At 43.2% G+C, this 24,979-nt stretch overlaps 1 protein-coding gene across 4 annotated transcripts in view; it reads left to right on the top strand.

Annotated features, from left to right (window-relative positions):
- The window catches only part of rabgap1l (RAB GTPase activating protein 1-like), a 78,144-nt gene that overhangs the window by 48,676 nt on the left and 4,489 nt on the right, over window positions 1-24,979 (top strand). For 2 of the 4 annotated variants that reach the window (XM_030791043.1, XM_030791042.1), the window contains exons 1-3: window positions 19,311-19,433; window positions 22,565-22,657; window positions 24,803-24,913. In XM_030791043.1, the coding sequence (XP_030646903.1) occupies window positions 19,323-19,433; window positions 22,565-22,657; window positions 24,803-24,913 (315 nt within the window). In that variant the 5' untranslated portion in view covers window positions 19,311-19,322. Of the gene's footprint in view, window positions 1-1,415; window positions 1,530-4,348; window positions 4,424-5,435; window positions 5,562-6,291; window positions 6,436-8,626; window positions 8,669-13,850; window positions 13,940-14,765; window positions 14,895-19,310; window positions 19,434-22,564; window positions 22,658-24,802; window positions 24,914-24,979 lie in introns of those variants that run through there. The other 2 variants (XM_030791040.1, XM_030791041.1) reach the window with 2 other exon arrangements.

Raw genomic sequence — 24,979 nt, 5'->3', positions numbered from 1 at the left:
AATTGTGCCCAAAGTACTCAGATGCCATGCCTCAATAAAGCCCATTTACAGTACGCCCTCCGTCATTGCACTTTAGGGGCATAAGCTTTTGATTCATCTCCCAATTTACCCATTTTAGATATGTACAGACACATCAGCCCAATTTCGGCTGTCGGTTTGAGGTGGCATAATCAGCTAAGTTAACTAACTTTGCTCTTAGAATGTAATCTCATGTGATCAAGTACACTCCACTCATTTGAACAGTCTGTCCCAATGCCCTAATGCGTGTCCCTCGGAAGAAATGAAAAAGAAAAGCACTTAAACGCTATGTGAAGTCTTTGTCTTAATTTTATATATGTGGTCAAAAGTTCAGTGATAAACACAGAAAGTTTGTATCAGAACAGACCGTGTTCATTTAAACATTAAAAACATATTTCACCCATGACTCTATGGTAATACAGACACTCGTAACAGATGCATTAAACTGAGGAAGATAAATGTCACAAACTAGAAGAATCATATCCTTGTAGGGGCTTTTATTTGATGCGGTGAACCTGCATGATTTTCATATGAGGGAATGATTTTGGAAAGTATGTGTGTGTATAAATCTCACTGTCTTGCATTAAGTGGAAAAGAGCTATATTATAGAGTTTGAGTGGTTGGGATGATGGGGTTACTGGTAAAATGGTTTGTGTTTTAGAGTGCACCTGAACACATAAAACTTTCTTTATAAAAAAAAAAAAAGGAAAGAAAAGAAATGATTCATGGACTTGCTGTGTACTGGCTGTAGGTTTCAAAGAAATGCATTTTGAAAGTGTTTTGAGTTGTTGAACCAAAGAGAAAAAAGAAAAATGCCAAAAAAAAAAAAGCTGTTCTGGTCTTTGATTGTTTTCTGCATTGAGTTGTACTGAATGAAAGAAATGAACCGCATAAATCGTTTTGTCCTCCTCCTGGATGCTTTGAATGTTCTGCCTTGACTTTCTGTGTCTCTATTTGTATCGACATAATTCAAAATCCTTTTCCTGTGAACATTGCGGCAAAGATTCCTCTCCTTCAAGGTCTCGTAGCTGCATTTTTTTTCCCCCCAAAGAGCGTTTTCACCAGGTGTGTTCTTTCGCCTTTTAGTTTTTATGCAGCTCTGACATGTTTATGGACAGAAACTGTGCTGTGGTAAAATAAAAGCATAAATTATTCATATTATTTCATGTATTATTATCCCATAAATAAATTATAGACCTCAGTCTATCCGTGCGCTTTTTTTTTTTTTTTTTTTTTTGAGAAAAAAAAAACAACAACCTTTGTCTACAATTCAGCACCTCTGCTTTGTCCCCTGTCCCTGATCAGTTATAATATGTTAACAATACAGAGTCTTTTAGTCTGTTCTGTTAAAACACTTCACCACAACTTGTCTCTTTTTCTTTGTTCATATTGTATAGGACTCTGCACAAGAGAGTGTGATCACTAGAGACATCCACCGCACCTTCCCTGCACACGATTATTTCAAGGACTCTGACGGAGATGGCCAAGACTCCCTTTACAAGATCTGCAAGGTAAAGAAAGCATGTTAGCCCTTGCTACACTGCCCTCTCTAATGACAAGCCTCTGAGACGGCAGAGCTTCCATCTGCTGCCTTTTGTTTTTCGTTTTATCTCCAAGACCTGGTCCTTGTCACATCTCTGGTCACGTATCCTCCTGTTCTAAGAGACTCGTTTGCTAATGAACACGAGAGACGTACATGGGTTCCCATGGCAACGTGTTTGAGCACAGGTGTCATTGGCTTTGGAACATGTGTTCAATAATGATATTCAAACAATACATTGTTTATTTAACCTCTGAACAGACATCGCCAGTTAACTGTTTCTCAGGCGAACCTCAGCTAACTCTATACATACTGAGACATATTTTAGTCTGATAAAGTGCCTGGGTGGTTTGTTTGTTCTCTTTGGGTTGTTTTTTTTTTGATTGTGAGGTCTGGCAATTCAGTGAAAAAATGTGTGGTTTTGCCTTTTCCTTTTAAAAATAGGTTTTTTAAATGGACACATCACTCAGCAGGTGCTCTGGGGGTCTGGCTTTTAATTTTGTGGCTTATTGCAAACTATTGTATCAAAGTCTGTGTGAGTGTGTGTGGGTGTGTGGGCGGGTGGATGGGAGGGTTTGGGTTAGGGCTGAACGAATGATCGATTTCAAATCAAAATCGCGATTTGAAACAACGCGATTAGCAAATCGCAAAGGCTGCGATTTAGCATATATGTTATGCAGCGCGTCTGGCCCAGGGTTTAAACTGTCGTGCCAATGGTTTTACAAATTCATGCCGTCCCCCTTGCGTGACAGTCATGCTCACCAATCAGAAGTGCCGTGTTCCTCGTGTACCCAGTCATGGTCACCAATCAGAGGTGACCCAAACTGACTGCATATACACCCACCAACGTATTCGTGGTGCGGAAAAATGGCCTCCGCTGAGCCAGAAGCAACGTTGGACAATTTAGTCCCGAGGAAAAGCAGCTCTTCAATATTTAGATGCTGCGCCTGAGCCATAAGTGAATGACCTACCTATTTCAGTGTAAGAGCATGTTCACAGAAAGGTCCTGTTATTTTCTTATTGGAATTGTTTTATTTTTATTACTTCATTTTTTTAACTTAACACAGTCACTGCTTTTGTGATATCTGTTCTTTATTACACGACTTCTGATTCTGATTGGTCAATAAGGCATTCTACGGTCTGTTATTTCTGAATAGCTGACCGGTGCCATGAATAAAAGACCGTTGCTATGGAACTAGTTTTTTAGCGGAAGCAATAAAATAGTTTTTAAATCGCTCCGCGTCTAGGTTCTGCACCGTCAGGGGTGGAAGTAACAAAAATTAACTGATAAAAATGGAGGCGATGAAAATGCATATGAATGGAGAAATAGAGTGATAAATTGTCAGTTGATTTGATACTCGACTGACATTTATAATTTACAGCAAGCAATTTTTGTTACTTCCAATTATCGTTTACAGCAAGTAATTTTTGTTACTTCCGCCCAAAGTGTCAGCCACAAACCACGCCCACTGATCTAAGCAGTGGCACAACTTCCTCAGCTCCCTTCAAGTTGAAAGCCAAAAACTCCATGAGCTCGTCAGTGGGCGTGGTTTGTGACTGACATTTTTGGCGGAAGCAACAAATAATGAACGATGAATGAAAATGATGAAACACGGCTCTGTTTTCATCATGTCCCGACTGTTTTAATCAAATTGGCTTTAAATGAACCAAATCACTTGATAATTTATCACTCTGTTTTTCATTACACGTCCATTTTTACCGCTCTGTTTTTCAATTCGCGTGCGTTTTCATCACCTCCATTTTTATCAGTTGATTTTTGTTACTTCCATCCCTGATACTGCACCATCCTGTCGGGGTTTATTTCTAATGACTCTAATGACTTGGGGTAATGACTGGCTCGCTGTACATTATCCCTTGCATGTTCGGTTATTCTATGTTCTATGCCAATTAAAAAAATGTAATAAACACGTCGGAAGCAATTCATATCTTTTAAGTTCTCATCCTTGTGTTGGAATATAGAGCAGTTAATATTTTGATGGTATGTCATATGGTAATGCTCTATCACATATTTTAAATCTATTGCACAGTGAATACTGAACTGAAGCTTCACTTTAAAAAATTATATCGCAAATCAAATCGCAATGGCAATATCTGTCAGAAAAATTGCAAATAGATATTTTCCCCAAATCATTCAGCCCTGGTGTGGGTGGGTGTGTGAGCCAGTGTGTGCTTATATGTTGAGGTGTGTGTATGTATGGATTTTGATTAAATATACCTCTCCTCCAATCTGTCTGTAAATGCTTTTGAAAGTGCTCTCTCTGCTGTTTTCTGCTCAGACATAATCGATCACACTGCTTTTATATGTTATATATATCCTATTTATATTTCCTTTAAAGATGCCCAAACACATCATAAAATGAGTATTTATACTGATAATTTGTATGCTCTTACTCACCTCTCAGTACTGTTCCTTTAAGGTTGAACAGGAAAAACAGACATTGAACTGTTCTCAGCTTTTAAATCTCCTTTGTTGAAGTCTTAAAAAGCTCTCCATCCTTTGATTGGCACTACTGGATTAAAGAGAACTAAACTACACAGAAAAAGGGCTTTCACATGAACTAATATACGAAACTACTCACTTCCCATACACACAGAATGCTACGCACATCGCTACACAATAAAAAAAGCAGTCAAAATATTCATGCTTTAGGAGTGGGGTGTTCAGTTGATGCGATTAATACTGATATGATATTTAATTTGAAATGTGTTGACGATACACTTGTCTGTTTTTTTTTTTTCCCCCCGTGTGTTTTTTTTTTTCCCACTCAGGCCTACTCGGTGTACGATGAAGAGATTGGATATTGCCAAGGCCAGTCTTTTCTGGCTGCTGTTCTGCTGCTACACGTGAGTACACTTGTGTAAACTCAGTCAATGTGCATTGCCACAATGTGGAACGCAAATGATTTGATAAAACTTAAGTTTTACCAGAACATGAGCCAATGGGGAAGAATCTTAAGCGAGAGGGAACTGATTGAGTAATGTGGAAGGTAATTTTAATTTGTTCAGGAATTCACGAGAACTTAAGGTGAGACTGAGTGAAGTAGTCAGAGGGCAGTTCGGACAGTTGTGAAAGAGTGACGATGGAGGTGTGGAGAGAAAGTTCCAGAAGGAAAGATTGAGGGTTGCGGCAGGTAGAAGGCTGGAGAGGCGCTTCTGAATGCAAGAGACATAAGAGATGTCAGGAATATTAATGACCAGGCTTTTGTACCTGCAGGACTCCATTCAGCCTGGGACACAAACACACACTGTCGTCCTGATTTAATAATGCCCAACACACACACGCGCACACACACACACACACACACACACACATACACATACACTGGTCCTTTATGTTCCTTAGATGCCCATATAATCTGAAAAAACTAGACAGACTAACAGACAGGCGGACACACACACACACACACACATAAACACACACACTTTTTTGAGAAACTCATCATGTCTTCGTAGTTTCTCAGTTTCCTCATTTCCGTCTTATTTTCATGCTGATCTCGCTCGCTCTTTCTCTGTTTTTTCTCTCTTTGTCTCTCTCTCTCATTCTTGCTCTCTTCTTGTCCCTTTTTCTCTTCTCCATCTGTTCCTAGTGGTCCGCATTACCCGCCGCACTATAGTCTGTATTGTGCATGACCTTCAAATCAGTCATATTTAGTCTGTTTATTATGTTTTACACTGTCATTTCATATTCATCTTGTCTTTGTCTTCTATGTATTGTGTGAAACAGTCTGAGTCATCTACTGACTCGTTATCTCGTCTTTATGTTACAAAAAAAAAAAAAAATCAGTTGAATTTTAATGGATGGAGTAAAAGATGAGTGATTTTCTCTCTCCCTCGACTGGGTTTCATATGTGGACAGATGCCAGAGGAGCAGGCCTTCTGTGTGCTGGTGAAGATAATGTATGACTACCGCCTGAGAGAACTCTACAAGAACAACTTTGAGGATCTGCACTGCAAGTTCTATCAGCTCGAGAGGCTTATTCAGGTCAGCTCTTTAAGTCTAGTCTCTTAGATACAGGGCGGCAAAAAAGCCGTGGTCTTTTCAGATGGATGTGTTTCATATAGAGTACCATTTGCATACTGTACGTGTGTATCTCTGTGCGAGCGAGAGAGAGAGGGAGAAAGTGTGTGTGTGTGTATATATCTACGTGTATCTGTGTGTGTGTGTGTGTGTGTGTGTGTGTGCGCGTGTGTGTGTGCACGCGTGTGCCATTGAGGTTTCTTTTGGGAAGTGTTTGATGTTCAGGGTCAGGGCCTTTCCGCCTGCTCATGTTGTCACTCTGCACAGTTGTCTTCCACAGAGAGCCGACAAGTTGTGTATGAACAGGGATCTCCCAGCATAACTGGCAGCCTACTGTAAGCTGTTAGCCCAAATCCACTGAAAATTGGGTTTTAATTTTGTGCTGAAATCCAATAAGAGTGAAAGAGTACCTATTTCTGCACTCAGCCCAACCGAGTTAGCATTGACCAGCTCCCAGGGCAAGGATGTTAGTATCGATCGTTTGGGGAGGGGAAACGTGTTTTTGAGGCAACAGGTAGTGGCAGAGAATTCCAGCCTCATTTTCTTCAGTAATGCTTATTATTCCCGCTGTTCTCACGCCAACATTAAACAGTATTATTCATCTACAGCTGAGTACCCACCTCCTCCTCTGCTCCTGTCTGCCTGTAACAGCTCTCCACTCCAAACGGTAACACACTCTCTCCTCTCTTTACAGGAGCAATTGCCAGACCTGTGGTCTCATTTCCAGGACTTGAATCTAGAGGCACACATGTATGCCTCTCAGTGGTTTCTCACACTTTTCACCGCCAAGTTCCCGCTCTGTATGGTCTTCCACATCACCGACCTACTGCTGTGTGAGGTAAAAGACCAGCCCTCCCCAGATGGGCACCCCCCCCCCCCCCTTCACCCCCTCGTCTTACGGCTCCCGTTTCATTTCACTCAGTTCACTTCAGTGTCCTGAGCATCAAGGGTATTAGAGTTTTAATCACCACATTGCCAGGGTATACAAGTAAACAACTGAGGGTTATAAATCTGATCATTATGGCAGGTGTAACATAACTTATGCTTTCCATTAATGTTTTCACTATCCTATTAGAGATTACAGTGTCAGACTGCTTGATGTTCCTTTCAGATTATGTACCAGTCCCGCTATTTTAAGATTATGGGTTTTGTTTTGTTTGGTTTGGTTTTGTTTTGTTTTGCTCAGCTAGTCAACAGTAACAGTGCTCTGACATTTGAAGAGAAAACAAGGATGGTCAAAAGCCATAAAAAAAAACCCCAGAAAGTTCAGATGAGTGTTGAACAACTGGGCTATGTACTGCCCATATGTTTACATATGTTTATCTGTCTAACACAGGTCCCTCTGTTCCCACAGTTCTATATTTATCCCCTGCCTTTAATGCATTAGGTGAACCATAAAACTCCTCTTAAAGCATTAACAGACAATAGATCATATTACATTGCCTTTCCCATCATCATGAATATGGTATCCACACTTAGATTAATAAGGGTCCATGGTGTTGTTTGGTTGAACTGGCTGAACATATTGAGAGAAGCATGGCCTTAGGATTCCCATTCGTCATCTCCGTTCCACCAAAGCTTGTTTCTCTGACTTCTTTGAGGTTTTTGGTGTATATCCTCCGAAAGGAGCCCTCCGCCCTCTGTGTTCTTTTGAGTTCTTTTGTGGATTTTGTCTCTCTTTTTTTTTTTTCGTTTTTCTTTTTTTTGCCTTTCATTCCAAGTCGTCCTAGCCCCAGGCAGGACAATTAAAAGTTTCCTCAGTCTGTCTCAGCCAATGAGTCGCATGATGAGAATCTGTTGTTCAGCATTGAGATCAGATAAAGGCATTCCTGCTTTCCTCTCTCTCTCTCTCTCTGTCTCTCTCTCTCTCTCTCTCTCTCCCCCTTGCTCCCTCTCTCCCTCTCTGTATTTCTCATACTCTGTCTCTCTCATCCTCTTTCTCCATTACAACTGCCTTTTTCTCTCTCTGTGTTCTGTTTGAATTGGACAGACCCTGTTCATGTGTGTATATGTGCATATCTGTGGGACTGCATGCCTCTCAATAAACAGATCCAACTATATTGTATTCATGCATTTCACATGCTTCAGGCATTCATTCCTCAGTCACTCCAGTGAAGAAATCTGTGTGTATGTGTGTGCAAGGACTAGATGTGTTAGTGTGTTGAGGTATGAATGTTACTGCGACATGAGTCCAGGTTAGCCTTCATACCTGCAGACACACTATTCTTCCTGCAGTGTCCTTCCAGCCTCCTAGCGCCATCTAGAGGCCATTCTAGAGTCCCCTCTCCATCTGTCTTATTAATAGCAAGGGGGTTATTTTTAGCTCGGTGTTGCCATGTGAACGGGTCGTCTGAGTGATGGCGGAGACGGGTGTTCCCATGCAGAGCTGACTTCAGTGCTGCTGCCGTGGCGTTGCCACCTGCTCCCCCCCCCGCCCCCCCAACACCCCCTCTCCCCCACAACCCTCATCCCTTCATCAGGCTATTCCTCCATCACAACGTATGTCGGTCCATCCGTCCTTCACTCCGTCTTCCCATACATCCTCATCTGCTTGCTACTGTAGGCCCGTGTGCGTGCGTGCATGCGTGAGTGCGCATGCATGTGTGTGCTCGTTTAGCATGTGTGTACGCACGCGTGCATATCTCACCCCCTCTTTCTCAGTTGCTGTCACTCACCCCCACTTTCTCCTGCTTGTTATGTCACTGCTATTTGTAGAGATGGAAGTGTTCCTGATATGCAGCTCACACATGCACATTTCAGTGAGAAATTCAGCCAAAAATTTGGTGCTGCTGTTTCCATGTATTATAGCTACAAGTGCAATACAGTTACAAGAACACATTTTAATCTTCAGTTCTGCAGAGAAAATGCACATCATACCTTGAGATGTTCCCTTGATAATAACAGTGTTTTTTTTAAGCTATGTTTGTGCTATTAAAAAATGATAATTTAAAAATGGAAATATCACCACTGAGTAGGCACGTGCTTTGTTTTGACATTTCTCTTAACTGCTTTTTTCACTCTCTCTGCAGGGGTTAAATATCATCTTCAATGTGGCCTTAGCACTTCTCAAGGTACTGTCCAGCTTTGTTTTTTTTCTTTTTCTATGCCTGATAAAGTGAAATGCAAAAGTGTTCCATGTAGGAATAAAAAGGGCTTATCATGCTTCTACAAGTGCAGCTTGCAGGAGAATGCAAAGTGTCCGCGTCAGAGACAGAGAGTGTGGCTCCCCCTACTGGTTACAGGCAAAATTGTATGTTTTGTTTTGGGTTTTTCTTTTTCTTTTTCTTTTTGCATTGCATTGCATAAGTTGAACTGCACCTGCAGTAGCAGAGCTGAACCCTCTAATGGGGCTGCTGTCACAGCCAATCCACATGAATTATTTCAGTTTTCACTGCAAGTGCACACACAAAGTACAACTCCATCCAAAAAGATTTCCAACTAGATGAAATAAAAGTCTTGTTTTCTTGTTTTAAATCCAAAATATGGTCTTTGGGCCTCCCAAAATTACAATTTCCCCAGGAAGCAATCCCTGAGCTCTGTCATGCTGATGAAAAATGACTGTAGGACATGGAATGCTGGCTGGGAGCCAGACAAAATGAGAATCAACCCCTTTGACCTTTTATGATCCCCCAGCCAAGTCTGCCCATAGCTGTTAATATACTGAGAGCTTGGCCGTACTGCTGTATTTTACAGTGGAAAAAACATGTGGCATTTGACAAATAAAGGTGTGTTGATCATCTCTCATGATGACCTTGAACAGTTTTAACACGGATCGGGGGGGGTATTCCAAGTACGTGGTTTAGTGACTAACCCGGATAAGTTAGCTCAGAGTAAGTAGTAAACCTCCTAATAGAAGAGCCCTATGGCTTTGTTTTGCTAGGAGAATGAAGCCATAGGGCTCTTTACTGCTTACTCTGAGTTAACTTATCCGGGTTGGTCACTAAACCACGTACTTGGAATAAACCCAAGGTCACGGTGCATGTTTGTCTGTGGGAAAGAGGCTCTTTTTTTCCCCTGTTGTTCTGACCAATTCAGTGATATCAAATCCTTGATCTCTGGAGACTATAGCTTACAGATGCAAGAGTTTCTCTCAGCCGACAATGAATCACAACTGGATGTTGGACATGCTCTTAGTTCACATTTTAGTTCAAAGCATTGGTCTGTATGTGTGTCAGTGCAAGGACATTGTTTAGTCTTTTCCTGCTATGTTGGCTTGCAATTTTACCTTAACACCAGGCTAAAGAGCTGTACCAGCTGCTGTTTTAGATAGACGGGGGGGTGTCACCATGCTGTTTTGGATCTTTGTAATTTAATTGTTAATGATTGCTTCACCTTACAGTTAATAGCCGTACTAGGTATGTGTTTAGCTCATGTTTCTATGCACTTAAGATGGTTAAGATGAATGCCTTATGGAAAAGCTATATCTGTTGCGTAATTACAGTTATGTTTTTAAATATATGAACACCAGTGTGGTGTTAATACGATGTCATGATGAAGGACATATGACACGCTAAGTGCAGTATGATGTTAGGTCATTTAGATTATTGGGTTTGGTGTCATTTGGTTTACACTACTCAGAGGAAGCTGTCGTGGTGTTTTTTTCCCCATGTGCCTTTGTGTTTAAGGCGTTTAATCTGTTTTTGGTCCAGTGTTGTTGTACACACTGCCTGTTTGTAATATTAACTAATTAGGAATGGTTTCCTGAGTCTAATCTGACAAATGTGATTGATTATTCTCTCTCTCTTTTTAAAACCAAATTCAGAAAACTGAGGCAAAGTAGCTTCACCTGTTTGGCTGACTTTGGTGTATGCACAGAAAACATATAAAACTGCATTACAGTTAAATTGCAATATCAAAACAACAAAAAAACATGCTGTCTGAACATGAATACCCCACCTTTGTGTATGCTGCAACAACACAGGAACTTGTGTTGTGTAAGTGATCTTGACTTAACATTGTGCCTCTGAAGGGAAAAAAAACAGCAAAAAAATAGGATACAGTAGGTTATATTATGACATTTAAAGTGTGGTAAGTTTTCTGCTTTTACCGCATTTTACCTTTTTACTTCAAGCCCGTGGTGATTTCCGTGGTGATTTCGAGTGATTGAGAGAGAGAGAGAGAGAGAGAGAGAGAGAGGTCAAGAGGGAATCTTGCTGAATAGTTTTTTTTTTTAATCAGATGGAAAAATCTGTGTGAATGTCAACAAGCCTGCGATAGTCAGGTTGAATGGAAGACGCTGTCAACTGAGAAATTGTCTTTGAACTCGTCATGGCTTTTTGAGCCATGCTCTGAATCGGCGTGCCCTTCTGTTTCATGCGTTAACACGGCATTGATTTTGATTTGCATGGGAAACAGGGAGCCTGTTGATTTGACTGTGATCTGAATACAACCTGCGTCTATTATGGAGCCTGAATTCACTGATGTGTTTCCATTTCTTTCATTTTAGGTTACTTAGACATAGTTATTCAGGTTAACACTGTTATGTCAATACTCTTTAAGCAATGAACTGAAAGTGTCCAAACAGAAAAGCATAGAAAATCAATACACTTTTAACCAATCAGATATTGTTCAAAATATGTAGTAGGGAAAAGGGTAAAGTACACTTTGATGGTAATAAATGTCAGGAGTGCATGTCTGCAGTAATCCAGAGAATCTGAAAAACAGTTCAGTTTATTTCACTGACAAACTACAGATTGGTTTCCTTGAAGAAACCAGCTCCGTGCCAGTCAACTTTTTTTATTTTTATTTTTTTTGATGAAGAAAAAAATAAAATGATGAAGAGGATAACGCACTCTTCCTCTTTCACTGATTGACATCTCGCCTCTGAAAAGCAGACATCACTTGCCCGTTCACGTGGTGGAGAGAGAAGCACATCTTGATTACTTGCAGACCCCATGTTATATTTGAGTCCGTACCATACCTCTTCACAGACTGTAAAAAAAAAGCGTGTTTTAAGCGTGTTTTACTGGAAATGCAAAGGATTGAACCAAATGACTCTATGTCCACAGACCTCGGTATCTAAACTGAATAACGTGGAAAAATAATGTGCAGGAACATGGTGATACAGTGAACGTGGAGGATGATGGATGTGCAGAGAGAGAGAGAGAGAGAAGGGAGGGGAGGGCAGGGCAGGGGGGTTGCACTGCCTCTCTCTCATTGGCTAGCCATTACGGCATTCTCCCTGGAGGCTTCCTACCCCCCCCCCCACTCTCCCTCCCTCATTCTCTCTCTCTCGCTCTCTCTCTCTCTCTCTCTCTCTCTCTCCCTCCTCCTCTCTCTCTCTCTCTCTCTCTCTCTCTCTCTCTCTCTCCCTCCTCCTCTCTCTCTCTCTCTCTCTCTCTCTCTCTCTCTCTCTCTCTCCCTCCTCCTCTCTCTCTCTCTCTCTCTCCCATTCTGTTTCCTCTCGTGCTCTCTCTTGTCTTGCTACATCGCTGCTAGCGAGTGATCGTGCGGCAGCAGCTAACGGTCATAGCAGCAGCAGCGGTGATAAAAGAGAGGGGCATCGTCAAATCGTCCACCATGTCCGCTTTACGTTCTTCATCTCACGGACCCCTCGCTCCACCCCTCCTCTTCCCTCATCCTCCCTCTCCACCCTCCCCACCACTCAGCTCTCTCTTCTAGCACTGGCAGGATCTCCATCCGCTCTCTCCGTCTCTGTCTCTGTCTCTGTCTCTCTCTCTCTCTCTCTCTCTCTCTCTTTCTCTCGCACGCTCTCTTTCTCTCTGCCCAGCCCAGACCTCTGCAGCGGAGCTCCTTTTCCTTAGTGCCGGTAGAACGAAGGAGGCCATTTGCTCAGGGAGTGTTAGCAGAGTAATCTCGAGTCCTGCCAGACCATAGCCACACTGCAGCGACCAGGGGGAACCCTCCACGCCGGAACTGGTCTCACTTCGGATGTCATATCTCTCTCCTCCCACGCACAGAGCGCCTGCTATAACTCTTGCTTTTCCTTTCCTCCTTGCCTCCCGGAGTGGTATCGTCTCTGGAACGGTGGTCAGCCGGAGGAACGTTCTCTTTGCTCTCCGTGCGGATGCTGTGGGGAGCAGGGAGTTTCCAGGCTCGTCTTTGCCGCTCCATTGATGTTGATGTGGGAACTCCGGCAAACAACAGACGCGACATAGGGAATCTCAGCACCGGAATCCTGGAACATCCGATCTGTTTACATCCCTCTCCCTACCGTGAGGCATGAAAGGACGCCTGCTGGGGACAGGTATCCCCCACAGCTCCTATAGGCCTACGAGCAAACTTCTCTAATATCGTTTCCCTTAAATCTCATAAAGGAAAGTTGGTTGGACCTACGGATTCATTTTTATGTGATTCTTGTTGTATTCTGCACTCAGGGGAAGTGAATTGGATTCCATCTGCCTCTCCCACTGTGGCCTTGCATCATTTGCTGTGGTGTCCACTGTGTTTGTCTATTCTCCTCTGCATTATCTTCTCTTGTTTTGTTCTTCCTGGGCGCAGGGCTGTGAAGTCCCTCCTTTTGAAGAGACAGACGTGATAAAAAAAAAAAAAGAAAAAAGAAAAAACAATCATGAGGAAAATGGAAGGAAGATGTGTCACCTGTCATGTCTCTCAAAGCAGCCACGCGCCTTCCTCCCTGTTGCCAGGCAACGGCTTGCTAAGCTAATTTGGAATTTTTGGAAGGAGCTGAAGGAAGAGAAAGGCAGAAAAAGAGAGAGGGATTTTTTTTGGGAGAGGGGGGGTCAAAACAGGATTCATTGGTTATGCTCTACAGGACTATTAAGCAACTGAAAAGGGTCAGGAGGCTCTGATATAGAGGTGTTTTGCTCTGCCATTATGTAGATACTGCACTCTTTTCAGTGGACGAACAGTGATGTGGACCCAGTAGTGTTATCCTTTTTTGGTCCTCTTTGGTGCTATTATGAATTGGATGCATTTTGCCTCTCTAAATCAGTGGCCAACAGTATGCTTTATTTTTGTACCACAGTACAGATATACGTTAGCCCAGACATGACAACCTGATACATTATTGTCTACTGGGACTACTCTATTCACCATCAAAATCGAACTTGAATCGCTAATTTCCCAAAAATTTGTACCCATCTCTGGATACCATCGTGGCTGACCCAAAAGAGGTCCTGGATCCTCCCCGGGACCCTGCTGCCAGTCTGGAGGGCACGCTGGACTCCTCTCCACCTGAGTCTCCTCAGAAGGAGCTGCCTTCTCCCCCTCCGCTCCCCCAGATGCCCCCCGCCGTGCGGCGGGCAGAGGATGGTGGGGGACCGGGGGTGGATAAAGCTGGGATGGTGACGGATTGCACGGAGCGTGTGCTCGGCCTTCTGGGAATGAGCCACCGTCTCTTCGTGCCCAGACTGCTAGCGGTGAGAGACAGAGAGCAGCCACAAACAGCAGTAGTTTTAGCATTGTATCCTTTCGCAGCAGTGTTTTGGTTGTTACGCTGGTGAACGTGTTTTGGGAGCTGTAGATAGCTTTGTAATGTTTTCAAAAAGCAAACTTCTCTAATTGTATCCTTTCGCAGCAGTGTTTTGGTTGTTACGCTGGTGAACGTGTTTTGGGAGCTGTAGATAGCTTTGTAATGTTTTCAAAAAGCAAACTTCTCTAATATCGTTTCCCTTAAATCTCATAAAGGAAAGTTGGTTGGACCTACGGATTCATTTTTATGTGATTCTTGTTGTATTCTGCACTCAGGGGAAGTGAATTGGATTCCATCAATTCATCTTCTGTCGGAAGCCACTGTTAGCAGTACTGTTGTAGTGGAAATGTTGATCATAAGCACGATATTGTTTGTGACTGCACAAACGGCGTGGAGATGAAGTTAGTATTCAGTCTGGCTTTGATGAAAGTGCGTCCTTTTGCCATACGGTGGTGCTCTGTGTTTTTATAGGCTCAGTGTCATTGCTTAGCTCCTCCCATAGGAGGGTCTTTCCTCTCCTAAATGGTCCGAAATGCAAAATGGTACAAAACAACTAAACTCGTTTGCTTAAAAGACTTTAAAAACAAACTGTCATCCTCAAGACCTTGTTTTTAGCAGCCTTGCATTTTATGCAAGTTCAAAAGTTTAGAATCTTGATCAGTGTAGCCCTTTGTTACGTGGTCAACTCAGTCAAGTATGATGTTGACTACGTAATTATCCATTTATGACTTTGGTGATTCAATAGCCTCTGTTTCCCTCTGACTTCCATTCAGACTTCCAAGGAGGACTTGCTTCAGGCTGACTTTGAAGGAGCTCTGAAATTTTTCCGTGTCCAGCTTCCCAAACGCTACCGGGCGGCAGAGAACGCCCGTCGGCTCATGGAGCAAGCATGCAATATCAAGGTAAGAGCTGACCCAGGCCTTTTCCCATTACTCCTACCATTCTTTATCAAATGAAGGATCTTTCAAGGTCATTGCCAGGTCAGGTGTGTTCATGTTCCCTCGCACCGCAGCACTCAGCATATGCGTAACACATCTGTCTTATGCCTATTCTGTTAACTTATTCATCCCACATAATGTAGATGTTAGCCTGGGGTGTGCTTTTGTCTGGCACTAATTGGCCTCTGTGACTAAAATAATTAGCATGCATCAGGACCATAGGCAAACTGTGGACGGGGGTAGAATAATGATAAGTTCAGTCCTGCATCCACTTGGGTTACATTGCCAAACTATGTGGTGTCCCTCTATAGGCCTGTGTTGCAATGTCATTGAACTGAGGTAACAGTTGGTTAGACAGAATTGGACTAGACATGCTAATGACACTCTAGTGGTTGTACTTTTATCAAATGACACCATCCTTAAAGGTTAATGCGTCCTGTGAGATATTAGCCAACATTCTTCTGCGTGAATTAGAATGTTGAATGAATGCAACATCTATCTGTGTGAGAGGTGGTTTCTGAAATGGGGTTGTGTTGATTTGAGTTAGTGTGGTCTAAATGACCAAACTCTACAATGCTGAAAGATGGAACAGCTCTTGAAAACTTTGAATGATTAGTTTTATGCATTGATTGAAAAAAACAGCTTTCCACTGGGTTAAGTTGCGCTATGTGGCTTAAAACACTGAAAATCTGAAAAAAAAGTCCTTATTAAACATTAAATATTTTTACAAATCTTTTCAAAGTCTATTTCATTAGTCTGTGCATTTTATCCACAGGAATTCATCTCTTCACCATATTTGGGGACTTCATTTAACTGGGGTTGATCACAGTCATTTTGACAGGTCTGTTTACACCCTCAGATATGTATCCCCTGTATATTTTCTGGGATCTTTGGGATCTTCGGTGTGAGGTCTGTGTGAGTGGTTAGTAAGCCTTTACCTCAGTGCTTTAGGACAGAAGTATTTGGGGAATGCAGAGAGGGTAAAGAGGGCTGTGTCTGCCTCAGGCTTACTGAAGAGATGGCAGTGTAACACTCTGAGCTCAAGGCTGAATGCCTCTGTTCCTTCATAACAGCCCGAGTTTCAGGGGCACTGCCACTGCCGTGACTCACTCATAACCCTGCCTGGACCCGCACTCTTATCCCTCACTACGAGGGCTGCCGCTCGGGACATTTTAAACGCTCTCTGTTTCGTCTGACCTCGCACCGGAGTTCAGGAGGAACCCCACGGCTGTGTGGTTTTTGAACTTTTGGTTGAGTGAGGTCAAGGGATTTTTGAATAAGAACAAAGCATGTGAACAAAATGTGTCCGTGTGTGTGTGCGCGCGTGTGTGTCCGTGTGTGTGTGTGTTTATGTGTCAGAGACAGATATAGAGGGTATCTGTTAGTCAGACTCTTCCCTTGTGGCTGAGGAAGGAAAGGAGAAGAGAGGCAATTACAGTGATACTGCCTCCAGTGCAATACTCACCCCCCCATCCCTTACTCTCTCTCTTCCCCTCTCTCTCTCTCTCTCTCTCTCTCTCTCTCTCAAATGGTGCTCTCATTATCATGAACCACAGGATTTCCTGAGGTCGTGAATTTAGTCTAGTGCTCAGCATCAGCTACATGGTAATTGCGTAAAAGAAACTTGTCTGAGAGAGGACTTGAGGAAGAAAGCTAAGCTCACATTTGCACCTAACGACCCTGCTGTGTAAACTGTTTTTATAGAGATTTCCCCCAGTCTTTTCTCTTTGTTTCCCCTCTGTGTGTGTAAAGACACTCCTGGTCCAAGCTATCTGACAGGCTTTAGGACCCTGGGAAGGCAGACAGGGAGAGAGGAAACATACACCTGCACAAGGTGGTGTAAACAGGTGTAATGATCCTCTTAAAATGAGTCAGCAAACTGTTAAGGGACAACGAGTTTCAGCTGATGTTTGCCTCTTTTTTCAACTTCTCTTTAACACTTACATATTAGTGTTTTCTCTGGAATTTTTTTTCGTTCCTTTTATGCAACCTCTTCATTCCCCCCCCCCCCCCCCCCCCCCATAGCCTCAGGCACTCTACCTGTGTTATGGACATTGGCCTCTTGAGGAGGCCTCGCCCCTGTTTGTTACACTCGATCATTTTCTCCCTCTGCGCTGTTAGAGAGAAAGAGAGAGGGAGGCGTGTCTTTGACCAGCTCACATAGCTATGAGACGAGGGTTTGGAGGCTCCAGAGCCACTCTCAGTGGAAACAGTGAGTGAAAAACCACTTACTGTGCACCTGACACTAGCAGGCTTTCTGTGTGCTTGATATTTCTGTAGCTGAAGGGACGTGAACCAAACGCTGGCCGTGACGTCCGCCCTCCTGGAATTTTATCTCTCTGCCGTATTTGCGGGCTGACTTACAGAATTCCGCTTTCAAACTGAGGGAACAAGAATTGCTTTCTCCGGTGTGTCACCGTAGGAAAGAGCATTTGCCGAATATTGAGCCGCCCAACGAAAATACACTGACGTGTGGCAAGAAGAGGAAGAGGTGTCTCAGTTCTGCACTGTCACTGTTGCTGTACAGACCCAGACAGCCTGAGGTCCTGAACGCGCCTCACCGATAACAGCCACTGTTTTGCTCACAACACACTCTCCTTTCCTCGGGTCACGCGGTACATGCGTTTGACAGGTCCTCAGGCTGGTGGACTTATTTGAAGTGCTTGATGAAAGAGAGGAAGAGATGAGAGAATGAACAGGGTGTGCGCCTTTGAAATCGCGTGAAATAAACTGGTTCTGTCATCTGAGGATTTGAATATTTCCCTTCATCCCCAAGTGCGTTGTGCCGTTTGAAGAATTACTCAAGAAAAGACTGGCTGTATATTTTTATACATCTGTCCTGCTTTTGTGGTATTTTTAACATCATTTACTTATCCCTGATTTGGATTTACCAGAATTCTGCCTGACCTTTTCTAGAAAATTCTGTCTTTTTCTTTAGAGTGTGTGTTACTTGCTGACGTGGAGTGTATGTGTGTGAATGGAAAGGTAAACTGTGTGTATCACAGAGTGAAAAGAGGGAGCAAGTGTTTAACACCTCCATATCTGACCTCAACACGCTGCTCTCTCATGGACTCCTGTGTTCTCCTCTGATCTTGCAACACGCAGCCAGTGCCCACACACTGACTGCCACTGGATTACTGTAGCCCTCTCCAGTAATTGAAGCTGGTTCATTATTTTTCTCCCCTCATCTCCAGAATATGAAAATAGGAGGAACGAGAGACAAGACAGCCATTTTCTTTGATTTTTTTTCTTTCTCTTTTTTTCTTTTTTTTTGCACATTTTAAAGAGGATCAGCTTGGCTCCTAATCAGCTTACTGAGTGCTGGAATTTGTCGGTACCTACTCTCCCCGAAAAAGAAAAGATGTGAAGCGTTGCTTTTAACTCCTAACCCTCTTGGATTATGGAAGGAATTTGAATTTCGCAGCCACTTAATATTGAAGAAAAGACTCCATGAGAAAACTCAAACCACACTTGATCTTCAGCTGGAACTGAAGCTACCTCTGCATACCATCTCTCCACTCCCTAACAAAACTTCATTTAAATCAGATGTTTACATTTGGTTACTCATTAAACTGGGAGAGTGAAGCATCAGGAGGTTTCTGTTGAGGCTGGGTGGGAGTGGATTGCTTTAGCGTAAGAGGAGGGTTGTTCCTCAGTGTTTAGAGATGTGCAGAGAGATAGAAAGATCTAGGCTGAGTTCCAGCTGAAAGAGGGAAGGAGGGCCCTGTGGACCCCCCCACCCCCCTCGGCGACTGAAGCCAGCGTGAAGGACCGCAGCCCCACAGAACTACCGAGTCATTGTGGTCTGTCTGGCACAAGCCACACTTCCCCTTGTCTTTCTCTCTGTCTTTCTCTGCCTGGAGGAGGTACTCGCAGTGAGTGAACTTATCATCAGTAGACTGAAAAGGGGGAAGAAAAAAAAAAAAACAGGGAAGGAGGAACATCCCTCAAAATGAAAGTTGGAGAGGAGAAGAAAGGGCATTTTGTGTTTGTTTGGCTGAAGATTTGAGCAGGACACTCGATCCCTGTGACCGACTCCAAAAACACTGCGCTTGTGTCTGAGACAGACAAAAGTAGGTGTGTGCGTGTGCATGTGTGTGTGTGTAAGCGCGTGAGTGTGTGTTTCGCAGTTGGCTCCCGCCCCCAAATTCTCCTTCCCGCCCTCAGGGGCTGGGCTAACTGTGTGAGTAAGAGCTGTCACTGTTCCACTCTTAACAGACCTGACAGCCTTTCAGCGTGCTCTCTCTCTTTCTCTCTCTCTCTCTCTCTCTCTCTCTATCACTCTCTTTCCCTCCATCTCGTTCTCTCTCTGCCTCTGGAGCTCACCTGTTTCACACACTCTCGCTCATACACCCTCGCGCAGTCACACACACGCACACATCCTGAGCCAAGATGATGGAGGAAGTATCTATAACGGTTGCTTACGATGCTCATGTCATGAACCAGATCAGCGAGGAGGACTTCTTGGCCAGCCTGGTAGCTGATTCCAAACCTAAACCAGCGGTAGGTGTCACCTCTCAAAAGTACCACAACCAAAACAGTAACCTTGCTGTTTTGACTAAGGAAGCATGAAATTGTTGTCAGGGCAAAATGTGCCGTAACTAGAACTTGCAGTCCTAGCTTTGTCTTGTGAGAGAGAGCCTTCTGCCTCTTGTCCTGTGAGTGGTGAAATGTTTGATCGTAATACATTGCCACGTGTTCTTTTCATTGTCTTCACTCAGTCTGTGTCTCTTTTAAGGCTCTCAGTTTTAAGTTGGCGAAATGTGTGTGTTTTTTTTAAAGGACTTAATGCCTGACCCCTCTGTAGCTGTGTGTTTGTATGTGGCTTAGGAGGCGGTTGATGGTTGGTGCGTGTGGTCATGTATGTGCGTGTCAGCAGGATATTGATGTTGTGTGCGTGTGCGTGTGTGTGTGTGTGTGTGTGTGTGTGTCTGGTTTCACGTGAGGGCAGCTGGCCATCAAACTTTAATGTAGTTTACTGTGCATGACCCATTTTACCTTAGACTGTATACTTTGAACATATATTTAAGTTTGATCATGTTAATAGTCAGACTTCAGCTGGAAATCAGAAGTACAGATGTATTCATGAGACATAATAGAACTAATCTCCCTTAAGTTACCATTTTCAAATTACAGCTGAGCTCCTTAAGCTGAAAATGTGTCTACATACGTAATGGTCCCTCAGAAGTCAATCAGACATTGTACTGTGATGTGGAAAGCTTCAGCAGTGGTTACAATGAGAAGGTGATTACTGTTAGGGAAAACTTTGGTATGTACCAAAAGTTATTTTACGATAATGAGTGGGGGGCTTTGAGAGAGGGGGGGTGTGTGTGTGTGTGTGCTGTTAGCGCATCACAAGTGGAGATGAAGCCCCTGTAATGGAAGAAAGTATGACTGAGTGTGGGTGCACACAAACTCTCACACACACGCACACAAACTCATGTACGTACACACACACATACACACACACAAACTCTCTCTCACACACACAAGTTTTTGTGAAGTCCTTCATTTAGCTGATATCTGAAACTTTGTTCACATGGAATAGTTGGACAGCTGATAAGAATAATACCTCATATTTAGTACTGTATGTTCCTCCTTGTGCCCAAAACTGTTTCTTTTTGTTCTTTCCAAGGCAGTTCACCTGCCTTTTCTCTTTCTTCTCTCTGTTTAAGGAACAAGGCTGTTTTTTCTTTCAGTCCATTTTCCCCAGTGGTACACCTGGCTGTTTGTTAAACACACACCGGTCATTGTGTATATTAAGCAGTGAAACAGGGACTTATATGCTTGGGAAGACTGACTCTTGGCTTCTGGGTTGTTTTTGCATGCTAGCAAAGTGGATGGTTGAGCGGCAAACCACAGCCACCTGAGTTCTCATGACCTCTTCCATTACAAAATCATCTTCTCCTTTCACAGCACATCCCTGATTTGGCTTTAAAAAGAAAAAAGGGGTATTCTTCGTGTGTTATGGCACAGAGAAAACAGAGAATGCTTCTCGCTTGAGCGAATCCCGTCCCCCGAGTGCTCGTTAGCGTCGATTTACACCGCCCCCCCCCCCCCCCCCCATTATCTGAACACAGCTCTGATCTGTGTGGAAGTAAGAGATCCTCCCTCTGTTCACAGGGGTTAAGGGGACAAACATGCAGTATGATGAGATACAAGTCAGGCAACAAAAACCTGTTGTTTAGACGTAACGAGGTATCCGAAAGAGGTCTGAATGCCTCCCAAGAGAAAAGGTTAGGTCTACACCAAACATCTCCACTCAATGCAAGTTTATAGTGTACACGTTTGTAGTGCAGGAACATTTCATTAGCTGTGAATGGGTTGTGGGCGCTACCCTTAAAAAAAGTGCTAGCTCAGCAGGACCCCCTTTTAGACCTGTTTTGGTAAACGTGGGAGGGTGGAAACAATGATTAATACTGGAAGGGTGACTTGTCATCTACCCACAACAAACAGGTCAAATTTTGCTTTTTGCTTAGGTTAAAGGATTGTGTGCAAAGCCTAAACAGTGTGTCAGTAGAACATCAGAATATGGAATGTTCCAGAAAATATGTAAAACACTACACTGGTTCAAAACCTTGACAGGGATCTAGGGGAAGTTATGTAATATTTGGCACATAGTGGCTTTGATGATAATGCCTTGTCTAGTTATTCAGATAACTCTTAAAGAATGTAACTTGAGAATATTGTCCAGGCATGGTTAAATTATTGCCAGTCTTGCTAAATTCTCCATTGTTTTTGCTGACCTTGTCATAAAAAGCTTTGCCTCCAGAAAGTGTGTAGATTTTTGGGTCTCCTATCAGCTGTCAGAATGTCCATGTTCAGAAAAGAACGTTTTGTTTGCTCTCAAGGAAAGCATTCCAAAGCTTTCTTTGTGACATCATCATCCTCTCCTTTATTTTGTTCTCCTAGCTAAGCGCAGGAGACCAGCCGTTAGTCCGCGGCTCAGCAGTGTCTCTGCTACCATAGCAACACCTGCAGCCACCAGGTCCTTCCTGTCAACACACCAAGGCAACAACATTTTGAAAAGCCCAGTGAGACCTGGTCTAGTTCTCTGGCCTTGTTCTTGTGTGTTTATGCTTTAGTCCAACGCTAACGGTGTACTACTGTTTCTTGTGAAACAGTTCTTGTGCTTTCCACGCAGCAGGGTGGAGAGCTGGTTTTGGTGACTCTGGATTAGCATTTCTGGTTTGCAGCAGTTGCTACATTTCAGTTAAAGAGGGGAAGGGCTGAGCACCGCTCTACAGCCAATTGATTGTGAAACCTTTGGTTTGATAATTGTGAGCTCTAGCTGTGGATTCTTCAAAGTGACTTTTGCGGAAATACTGATGTGAAAAGTGCCATGTTCAAGTAAAACTTAGCTAGAGGGCCATATCCCAAAGGTTTACAGTTTGACTTTGCACAATTTTCTCAAGTGAAACTGACCCAGAAAATTTCCATTTTGGTCTTGTATCTTCCCTCAGCCATGAGCACCTGATAGCTTTTAGCACTCAGGGGCTCCGTTTGCTGCGCCATCGCCTTACTATGAGTAAATGCTTAGCTTGGTTGTATAGTATGATAACTGTTTCTGTGTCACCATCTAGTGGTTGAATTTCTGACTCAGTGTTTGACTCTGTCTTTTCCTTTCTGCCCAGGTGCCAACTAAGAAACTGAAGAAATTTGAGAAGGAGTACCAGTCCCTCAGAGAGAGCCAGTTGCAGCAGGAGGATCCCATAGACAGATACCAGGTAAGCAAGGGAAGCACATTTCTCAACACAGCAGCCCTGTACCCTGATTCCCACCGAACCTGAATTCATGTCCCGTTTTGTCACCCACCATTTTGTCTGTGTAGGCTGCTGCATTGAACAGGACAGACTGCGTTTGACAGATTCTCAGAGGAGAAAGACTGACACTTATTAAAACTCAAGGTTCAAATCCTCTTGTGTCATAAGATGAAAGGGAGAAAGTGATGGTAGCCATAGAAGGATTTTTTTTTGCTGCCATTTGGCTATTCTGAATTATGTTTATTGTTGTTATTGTTGTTTTTTTTCTTTCCTAATGGCCAAGCCTCATCCATGTTCATATGCAAGTGACGTCTCATTTTTGTTGAAGGCAAATAATTTCTTAGATGTTTACTGACATTTTATGAAGGCTTTTTCACAATGCAGGTTAATTATTATGTTGTATTTAAGGTTAAAAAAAACCAAACATTTCCAAGTGCAGCTATGTGACTTTTTGAATTGATAATATAGGGATGTTCTCATCATTTCATCATTAGTCTGTTTTTTGACTATTAAATCCATGTTGGGACTTTCTGTTTCCTGTTGTTTTCTCAGGCAAATAATATAATATTTTTTTATGATAAGCTTTTTAAAATGTCTTTCTGTTGTTCAGATTGTTTTTTTATGTTCATGTCCAAGATTTCATTTATAACATTTCGATTTATGAAAGTGAGTTCTACAAGTTTAATTTTTTCTTTCACGTGAGCCCAATAAAGATCATATTTGAAGAAAGAATGTGACTGTAATTAGGTGTGCATAACGATTTGTTTTGTGAAGGACTGTTTATAAGAGAAACATTCACTGGTAACTGTTTAGGGACACTGAGACCACTAAACAGATAATTTAATGGAGGACACCTGACTTGGCTAGATTAGCTCTATTACCCAGTGAGTTCCTCTTCTGTCACCACTTCCCACATATTTCCTCCATCACTCACACATTTTAACCAACCAGCGTCCATCACTTACCCCTTTTTTAACCAACCAGCATCTTTCACTCACCCTGTATGACTAATAAGGCGGTGGGAAGGCGGAGCTTGGTTCTTTCAGTGTTGTGTTAGGCTGTCGTTCGAGACGGGGGGAAGCCCACTGTGTTCTTGTGTTTGTGGCTGTAGTGTTTTGACTCTGGGCTTGGCTGCAGTGGGAGCAGGTAAGCCTTTAGGCTCTAACGTGTTCAGTGGCCACTAACGTTAGCTGCTTGCCTGCTTCTCTGTCAGCGCTTCTTCCTTAGAAACAATGTCTTTGTCAGATTCTGTCATGGTTTCTGTGTTCCATATGAGTGTGATGTATACAATGAATGCGTCATTGAATGACTGGGCGCTGTATAGGCTCACACTCAAAAAATGCGTGTGTGTGTGTGTGTGTGTGTGTGTGTGAGTGTTTGTGTGTGTCAGCTGACCCTTTTTCCTTTCTCTGATAACCACACTGTCCTGACAGCTCTTCTTATCATGTGAGACCACTTAAATCCGGAGGAGAAGCTCCAGGTCACAAGACGTTGCCTCAGGCAATCAGATATTGAAGACTCATAGTCGTTAGACAACAGTGAGACTTCTGAGTAAAGCAACCGACTGCCAGAACAGCCTAGCTCTACTCATCAAAGTCGCGTAATGTCGCCAGATAATACCGATCTTTCAAAACACCGATCTAATGCAACTCTCCGCGTCCTAACCCTCCCACTCATATCTTATTGCGCTTATTTCCTCTTTTCTCCTCCTCTTTTTTATTTCCTTGTTCTACTTCTTCATTTGCCTTTATCAGATCATAGATGAGTAAAACAAAGCCTCGTATCATAGAAAAGAGTGGCGTGTAGACAGGCTAGGAAAGAAATATGGACGTGTTGTTATCTGTTTTTACAGAGGTGATTTGTGGTTCAGTGACTGGGTGTTCTAAAATGTGTGCCCGTTTATGTTTGCGGAGCTTTTGCTGTGCCAGTGTGGCACGCTGTTAGAGTTGATGTCTGTCTCTGTAAGCTCAGTCCTCTGACGTCTTATCTCGCTAAGTCGATTGCAGAACCCCTCCGCTCCCTCAACACCTAAAACTGACTCTCATCTGTCTCTGTGTCTCTGTGTGTCTGTATGTGTGTGTGTGTGTGTGTGTGATCACATCTTCGTAGAGAGAAAACCGGAGATTGCAGGAGGCCAGTATGCGTCTGGAGCAGGAGAACGATGACCTCGCCCATGAATTGGTCACGAGCAAGATTGCCCTGAGGAACGACCTGGACCAGGTCTTTTCCTCCTTTTCATTTTTACAAAACTTTATCATCAAAATCAGCATATCCTGTGCATTTGCC

The sequence above is a fragment of the Chanos chanos genome, chromosome 14 (assembly GCF_902362185.1).
Source record: "Chanos chanos chromosome 14, fChaCha1.1, whole genome shotgun sequence".
NCBI classification, from domain to species: domain Eukaryota; kingdom Metazoa; phylum Chordata; class Actinopteri; order Gonorynchiformes; family Chanidae; genus Chanos; species Chanos chanos.
The sequence above is the reverse complement of the archived record's forward strand: the minus strand, read 5'-3'. Positions and strand labels throughout refer to the sequence as shown.